This window comes from Miscanthus floridulus, chromosome 11 (assembly GCF_019320115.1).
Source record: "Miscanthus floridulus cultivar M001 chromosome 11, ASM1932011v1, whole genome shotgun sequence".
NCBI classification, from domain to species: domain Eukaryota; kingdom Viridiplantae; phylum Streptophyta; class Magnoliopsida; order Poales; family Poaceae; genus Miscanthus; species Miscanthus floridulus.
The window spans coordinates 11,612,993-11,622,153 of record NC_089590.1 but is presented as its reverse complement, the minus strand read 5'-3'; the positions used below and the strand labels follow the sequence as shown (position 1 = coordinate 11,622,153).

At 45.4% G+C, this 9,161-nt stretch overlaps 1 protein-coding gene across 1 annotated transcript; it reads right to left on the bottom strand.

Annotated features, from left to right (window-relative positions):
* Nucleotides 1-5,298: 5,298 nt before the first annotated feature.
* LOC136491652 (uncharacterized) lies at nucleotides 5,299-7,899 on the bottom strand. The gene is made up of 2 exons (XM_066487928.1): nucleotides 7,845-7,899; nucleotides 5,299-6,083 (listed from the first exon to the last, which is right to left on the bottom strand). The coding sequence occupies exons 1-2, from the start codon at nucleotides 7,897-7,899 to the stop codon at nucleotides 5,299-5,301; spliced, it is 840 nt and encodes a 279-aa protein (XP_066344025.1).
* Nucleotides 7,900-9,161: the final 1,262 nt, after the last annotated feature.

Genomic DNA, 9,161 nt, shown 5'->3' with positions numbered 1-9,161 from the left:
TCTATCGTGTGTTCTGGTCGTTTGCGCAAATGGAACATGCATTCCAGTTTTGTCGGCCAGTCGTACTTGTTGATGACACTTTCCTAACAGGAAAGTATAGGGGCACCTTGATGATGGCTGCTGCTGTTGATCCTGAGGACCACATAGTACCATGGCTTTTGCTTTGGCAGAGGGAGAGAACAATGAATCGTGGTCATGGTTCATGCGGCTTTTACGTGTACAAGTGCTTGGCCCATCTTGCACTATATGTTTGATCTCGGACCGTCACCCAGGGCTTCTTAATGCTACAGCTGAACATATAGATGGGTTCCCGCCTCTAGTGCATAGATGGTGCATGAGACACTTTGCCGCTAATTTCCGACGGCGTCAGAGAAAGCAAGAGGTATGTGACAAGGTAAAGGCTCTATGTTGTGTACGTACAGAGCACCAGTTCAAGGAGACAAAGAGAGAACTAGATAAGATGGTAAATGAAGTGGAAAAGGCTTGGTTAGAGGCGCAGATGGAACAAAAGGCTCAGTGGGCGTTAGCATATGACGAGGGTGGTTTCATGTATGGCATCATGACCACTAACTCCTCGGAGTCCTTCAATCGTGTATTCACCGGAGTTCGATCGTTGCCTGTGTCTGAAATTGTTGAGTTCTCCTTTCATAAGTGCAACGAATATTTTGTCAAGAGGTGGGAACTTGCGCAGAGGAATATAGCTGAGCAGGGGCATTTTGGAAAGGCCGGAGCTAAACATTTGAAGAAGGCCGAGGAATTGGCCAAGCAGCACACCGCCGAGCCGTATGGATCCCGCCGCCATATCTTTAGTGTACGGGGCAAGGGTGACACAAGCTTGGGCGGCGAACGTTATGGTGGACGAAACTACTGAGTTGATCTTGAAAAGGTAGAGTGCAGTTGCAACGTCCCTCAGATCATGCATGCTCTTGCTCTCATATGATCACGACCTGCAGGGTTCACGGGTACAACTATGATGATCTGCCATATATGTCACCCTTGTATCTCCGTTCGAACACCGTTAGTATTTGGGAGATGAGCTTCGAGCTTCGAGCCATACCTTGACCCGACACAGTGGCTACCTTATAATAGTTATGACTACGTGCCGCATCCGGATCTAATGAAGGTAGGGAATGGTAGGAGAAAGAAGAAGCGACTAAAGGGGGTCATGGACGCTATGAGAGGGTACGGCGAAGACATGTACGGAGGGGAGACTTCAATGAGACCCGTGGCAGGAATCTTTGCTCCGTTTGCAAAGAATCTGGTCACAAAGCTAGCAGACATAGAAGACGAGGGCAGCATGTGCTTTCATATTGTGTTCGAATTGCATAACAAGTAGTTTAAATTTTGCAATGCTACATAATGTTAATTTAAAAATTATTAATTTGAATACTCTAACCCTTTGTTTATCAATTTGTAATAGGATGGCCTCTCCCACGCCGCACCAGATGTACCACATTCTTGAGGTGAAGTACGACGACGAGGTTTCCAAGAGGCGTCTGAGGATCCTTACACTCCTGTGACTTAGTTGGTTATGTTGAACTTATGTCGAACGAATATTGTCGTCTAAAACTTGCAGACTCATGAACCAATGAAAATGTTATGCGACAACTTGTTCACTTGCGCACGGACTCCATTTATTTGCTTCATATTCGTTTCAACTTACGCATGGTTCAAATTAAACATCAGTCCAAACAACGTAAATTAATGAAAAATATAATCATTTGCATTGCAACTCAAATAAAATAACAAACACTTATAGCAACAAAAATATACATGGTAAACGAACTTCTAACTAAATAATTAGTTAAGGCGGGCGGGCCGGCGCGAAGGTGGCGGGCGGGCGCGGCAGCCAGCAAGCGCGGGCGGCCACGTGCGGGCAGGAGGGCGGGCGAGGGCGTGCGTGCGGGCAGGCGAGTGCGCGAAGGCGTGCGTGCGGCAGGCGGCCAGGTGTGGGTAGGCGGCGGTAGGCGCGTGCGGCCAGGCAGGCAGAGGGAGGCGGCTCACGGGCGATATATATACCGGAAGTGACGTGCCGTGATGGATGGCGCGGCACTGCCGCGCCAAGATCGGTGGCGCGGTAGGCCCTGCCACATCACCTGTCAGCATTTCCGATCGTCGGGCAATAGGCGCGGCCAAAAGTGTTAGTTAGAAGAAAACAAACAATTTTAGATTTAAAATTAGTTTACAAAAAGTGTTAAAAATAATAAAAAAATTCGCCCTCGTGAGGCATGGCACCCTATACGTCAGGAATATAGAGCGTGTTTGTTTGTGTGGACCGTGGCCAGGGAAAGACCTAGGCGATGCAACTGGGCTTGTTTGTTTGCGTGGACCGCGCCAGAGCCTAAAGCACAGTGGAGCCTGCATCCCACGAAACAAAACTGAGGTTCGTTCCTCTTTGGCCTGGCCGGCTCCGTTTACAAGTGCGTGATGCGGCCACCTCTCTTATTCTCACCCCTCTAGTGCTGCCTGGCAAAGAGAACACAGGCGGGCATCTTAAGTTTCCTGCCTCTTTTAATCGATTCGCTTTACAAAGACAGTTGCACGCACGCCTCTGCAAATGGCCCTCTACAAATGGCCGATTAACGTCCACCTCTATAAATTCAAAATGGTCTCCTCTAAAGACAGTTACAATAGTAGTGGGATAAACTGATGTTCAACAGAGTAACTAATGATTTCTTGAACAAAAAATTAGTGAAAGAATGTGACACTTTAAGAAATATACTACACTTTCATGCTGCACTACGAACTCAAAGCAAGTTACCCTAAACTTACCTGAGAAGGCGAAGTCTATTTCTATGACTAAACCAAAAGCTCCTATCAGACACAAGAGAGCAAACGGTTTTCAGAGATATCGGCTCACTCAATGCAAAAGCCGAGATAAGCAACTAAACCTCAAGACAAACAGCTCGTGACTAACGGCTGACAGGTAAAAGATGTTCACTGGTCATGTGAGTAAACAAATCACAAACTTGCCTCTGAACACCGAAGATACAATGCAAGATACAGCTGCTTACCTACCTACCTGTTCACATGCTGCAGTACTAATGCCGACGTGCTGAGTACAACTGAAGCCCTGAACTCTTCTTGCTTTGTTGCTCTGCTGTTTCCGTGAAAACTGGAGCCAAGCTGCTGCTGATACGTTAAACCTGCAACTGCAACACCATCAGAGAAAGAAGGAGAGCAGACAAGAAGCAGTGCCGGTCCTAGGATTTTAAGGACCCTCCGACGATCTCGTCGTAACGGTCCCTCTTGACTATGTATAAAATCTTATAATATATAGGCGCTAATTTTACTTGCAAAACGAAAGCAAATTCAATAACATATTTTTAATTTAACATGTCTGATAATTATCGAGGAACAATATAGATTAAGGAATATATTTGTAGATGTATGATAATTATCGAGGAATAATGTAGATTAAAAAAAATAATATATTCATTTTCTTTTCTCACCCATGACAAATGTTTCTTAGGTAACATTCTAAAATTCTAACATGTAAATTAGAAGAAAAATATGACTATATGGGTACAAAGTACTAGAAGTCTGAAATACTATACAAATAATTAATTTGGATTAAAAATAAAAAGGAAAAAAATACCTTGGGCCTAAACAACTAATCGGTGATCGCAATTCATAAGAAGCAAAGAATTAAGATGTCGTCGTCGTGGAGCCCTGCCTGGTCACCGTTCTCGTGCGCCGTGTCCGTGTCTCCGGTAGTCTAGCTCTTTGCGGCGGCGCGGCTCGCCAGCTCCGCGCGTGTAAGGCGCACATCCTGAACTCACGATCAGAGTGTGTTGTGTGCAGCGTGACTCCTCGCCTCCTCTCTACCCGAGGGCCGTGGGGAAAGAAAACTAGGATAGAAATGTCAATGTTGTCTTTTTGGACCGCCTAGCCAGTTCTATGTCTCTCTTCTTATTAGTTTGCTAATGCCTAATGGACTATAGGACCTAGGGTTTGTATACCTAGGCTTAGACCCCTCCTCCGCTTGGACCCTCGACCGTCGTACCTCGTGGCCTACCCTTAGGGCCGGCACTGACAAGAAGGCAACCAGCTGAACTGAAAATTCAGGTTGAAAGCATAACCGCAGAAAGATGAATTGAGCAGCGGAAACAAGCTATGGCTAATAATAGAAGCGGCACCCGGGCTCAAGTTAACTGAAAATGAAGCGCTCCTGCTCCGAACTGAAACCAAAATAGCAATGCAACATTTTAGAGACTGGACAGGATGCATAGTGCAAGCCGAACTACTCTGAACTTTATCAAAATAGGCCAAGTCAAATTTGATTGTCGATAAATTGGAGCACAGAATCACATCATCATAGGAGAGCAATCACAACCATAACTATCCAAAAAGATTGAAACTTTATCGCGAATTTCTGAAAATCATGAAACCCTAACAAAAATGGGAATATTAGGGGAAATTTCAAATTTGCGGTGCTCAAGTGAGTAATTTGCTAGAGGATCACCCTAACCATGTTCACAAATATCCTAGCACTAATTTGCCTGAAGAAATTTGCTCCAAATCACAGCCAAATCCGTAGAACAAAAAATCACCAAAAATAGCTCCGAAAATCCTGAAGAAGGCAAATTTCTGACTTGGGATGAGGAAAATAAGATGAGAACGAAATTGTTCATGGACTACATGAGGGAATAAAATTCAGTGGACCCTGGGTCCAAACCCGATTGTGTGCGACGCAGCATGGATGGCTGCCACGTGGTGGTACAAAAAATCAGACGTCATGGAGGTGCCGATTCCTCCACATCACCCACGTCCATGCGGTTTCTTAGAGCATGTCCAGCAATACTACCTAAAACAGATTACCTATTTCTCTGTTTAGGTAGCCACATATTCTCATAGTACCTATTTTTTATTGTCATCTCCGGCAGTACTACCTAAAAAAGACTACCTATTTTATTTTCTCACAAATACATATTGCCCCTCTATCACCTTCATTTCTCCTCTACAATTTAACCAAAAGTATTCCAACCATAGGTAAAGCAAATCTAAATAAAGTACGACGAATATACTATGGTCAAACATAATTAATCAAAGTAGCATATTTCAAAGTTCAAATAAAGTACGACGGCATACTTTGGTCCACCATGGATAATCAAACAAATTCACATACAACCATGTAATCAAACAAATCTAAATCTCACTAGGACACATCATGACGTGCCCACAAATGCTCCATCAAATCATCACAAAGTTGCTCATGAATTATTCGGTCTTCAATCTCTTTATGTATATGCAAGAACTCACTCAAAACAAGTGGGTCACGACGATAATCCTCCGGCCTCAACACCTCACCACCATCTTGAGCATAGTCAAAATCCTCTTCCTTTGGAAGAGTGGTGATCGCTGCAATACATTGACGTCGTTGAGGGAGCCCAGTAGTCCAAAAAAGGAGTGCCAAATCCACAAATCTTGAGAAGACACGGCTTCAAGGATCATTGTAGGGCAATTCTTCCACCGCCAATGCATACAATCTATGCAACCCAACATACCCGGCCATCCTCTCCTTTCATTTGAGGCCAAAAGCTTCCTTGTGTCATCATCATTTGGTGGTCTCAAGTACTGATCTCCGAAGACATCTACTACGGTTTTAACAAAATGCTTGAAGGCCTCAATCATTGTGCTTTCTGCTATTCTCACTACCTCATCCATTGAATCGGCTGGTACATCATATGCAAGCATACGGACTGAACCAACCACTTTTTGCAATGCAGTGGCACCAAGTAACCCTACAACATTTGGCCTTTGCCTGAAATAGTCATCTTGAGCTTCGACACCTTCAACAATCCGCAAAAACAGATTTCTTGACATCCGAAACCTTCTCCTGAAAAATTTCTCATTGTACATCGGTACATCTGCAAAATAGTCAGCGACAATTCTCAAATTGACAGCTTGTATGTCTCTGTAAACCACCTCACGTCCATGGACTGATCCATGTCGCCTCTTCTTCTTTCTCTCCCCTTCCTCATCAAGTGCAATCAAGCTCAAGATAAGAGCGCAGGCCGGAGGGAGCAGGGGCACGGAGGGAGGCTTCACGGCGCCGGGAGGACGACCGGCGCGGCCTTCTTCTTCGTGAGGACGACAGGGGAGGCAGCCCTCCAGATCCGGCGGAGGAGAGCGCGGGCCGAGTCGGATGTGCCGGTGAGGTCACGGGTCTTCGCCGGTCATCTTCTTGGCGCTGGTGGAAGGGCACGGTGGCGACCCAGCTCTTGGCGGCGGCGGAGGGAGGAGTCGCGCACACACGTGTGGGGAAGAGTCGGGGCGTCGGGCACGTGCGGGTGGGGGAAACGACGCGAACAGATTTTTAGCTGGCCATTTGTTGGCCAATAGATGTAGGTAGTGGGAGGGGGAATTTGTTGGGCCAATATAAGTAGGTAGTTTCGTAGGTAACCTATTAGACTGTGTTTTTTGGTCTCCACTACCCAAATAATATAGGATAGGTAGTGGGTTTAGGTAGCCGGCCGGAGATGGATCAGATTCAGTTGCTTCACCCACCTTCAGCCGTGTGATTTTCTCCCCATGACATGTGTAAGCCATCCAGACTAGGGGTCCATGAGCCACGATTTAGAACCCTGGTTCCATTGAATTTTATATGTATGATTACAAGCCATTCTTGGTACTAATCAAAGCTAAGATGTCAAAAGGCTTTAGAAGAAGTGTCTCTCCCTCTCATCCCCTCTGTCACCCTAACCTACTCTCAAAATAACACAAACGTGAGAGGGAATCAGGTCGCCTGATGTCGGGCTCCTTGACTTCACTTGGCAGTCGATGGACATCTACCGTCCGCTGCCATCCAATGGATCAGCTCAGCCTAGGCACTCCACCTCCTCCACATGCTGCGTCAGTCCAACAGCACGACCTGGTAAGTCGTAAAAAGTAGCAGAGTCTCTCTCTCTCTCTCTTTTCTGCGTGAACCCTCAGTATTTTATTAGCACAGCCGCTACTTGTTTTGGCAGGAGGGGTGGAGCAGGCGGCAATCGTCTGCTACTTGACTGTTTGTGATCAGTTTCCATTAATACGGGAAACAGGTGGAGCATTCTACACTCCTAGATCATCCTCTGTACTTATATTTGCTGGTGTTTTAGTTTGGTTGCCTTTGCCCTCCCTAGGTGTGTTGAAACTGATTGAAGGAAGCATTTTGTCTGCAACAAAATAAAATTTGCATATTTGAGATGGAAAAAATAGGTGTGTGATACCATGTATAAGGAAAATGGACCATCGGTCCATTTAGTTTAGATTTTGGTATTTAATGATCAACATGATTAAGTTGGACTAACGTGTTTGCAAGTGTGTTTGTTTCGTAGTCCAATAAGGTACAAACATGACTTGGTCATAGGTGACGTGCCACCTCAAGCAAGAGCTTAGAAGCATCATGGAAGACCTAGAAGATCAAGCAAGTCCAAGCCACGAAGGATGAAACCAAGCTGAACGCAAGAAATCGCAAAGAAAGCGACTCTGCAGGGCGTCGAACTTAGCACTTGTGCTAGCGTCGGACCAAGTCATACATAGCGTCAGACTATATATGACATGTATATATGGGCAGCAGACAGCGAGAAGAAAGGGTGTTAGACTATACGATGTTCACGTATATATGGCAGGTACATGTGAGAGTCGGACCTATATACAACCAGTCCAACGGTTTTATATGGCAGGTACATGTGAGAGTCGGACCTATATACAACCAGTCTGACGGTTTTAAAATTGTGTCTATAGAGCTCCCGAGAGGAGCGTTGGGCGTCGGACCAAGTCCGGTGCATAGGTGCAGGACCATCCGACGATGGGCCCACATGTCAACTGCGGAGGGCGGCAACGGTCGGCTCAATGATCACCTGGAATTCGACCATTGGGGAGCGTCGTACTGCTACAGTATGGTCCGACGGTCATGTGGCGGAAGGTCCGACGGTACGCGGATTTGCACCATGAAGGGGACAAACAACTCTATTGGTTTGAGGGCTTATAAATACCTCAATGGACAGCCAAAACAAATGTGTTAGAGCTCAAGGAGGTGCCGTATGAGTTGAGACACAATTTTAGTTGCTCTAGCCACCAAAGTGCTTAGTAAAATATTTGGTGACTAGCGTAGGTGCTTTGCAAAATGGTTAGGTTAGTTAGACCACCGCTTTGCACTTGCTCTAGGTGTTAGGCCTAGTATTTAGTGAGGTTTGCACATCTCTTACTACTCAGTGCTTGTGCGCACTATTGTTATACATCGGAGGGGCTTGTAGTCTTCTGAGACCACACCAACCTCGTTTATGGTGTGGCCGCCATCATGTACCGGAAGGAACAAGGCCCACAACATTTCGACCGGAATCTTAATAGTGAAGACAGTGGGGAGCGGTCTGGGAGAGGCTTGCCAGAAGGCACATCGAAGACCCACTTGGGCATAGGGAAGGCCCACGGCTATCCATGGAGTTATCCAACCGGAAGCTTGGTCCTTGCGAGCTAGGGATTCCTTATGAGGGGCTCCAGCGAGGACTAGGAGGAAGGTTGCGCGCTTCTCGATACCTTGGTAAAAATATCGGAGTCGTCAACGGAAGTTTGCATCTCTACCTCATCTTTAGCTTCCACATTTACATTGCTACCTTGGTTGTGTGTTTTACCTTTCCTAGCTTCGTTGATAGGCTAGTTGATAGGATTGGTACCTAGGTTGCATAACTCTTTTGTGGTAGAGATAGCAACACACTAGTAAAACAGTAGTTGCACATTTAGATAGTTTATTTATTTTCATAGGTTTTGCTAAAGTAAAAATTAGAGGCCATAGTTAAAAGTAGATTTTTAAGTTGCCTAATTCATCCCTCTCTTAGGCGTCATGGTCCTTACACCATGGTTATTTATTTTCTTCATGAGATCAGATTAATTGCTTCACACATGTACAAAGGCTCCATTTTAGTTGTTCAATCTAGAACCAAATCATTTTTCTTGTGGGAGGGTTTTGCTACCTCAAGTTGGCATGGAGTTCAGTACCATAGAACAAGCTTGGATGTTTTGGGTTAGCTATGGAGGTCAAATGGGCTTTGAGGTTAGGAGAAAGTACACAAACAAAAGAAAGTTTGATGGAAAGATTAGATCTTGCTGATATATATGTCTATGAAAATGAAGGTCATAGAGTGCAAGATAAAATGATTTTTGGTGTATTTGTTGGGTTC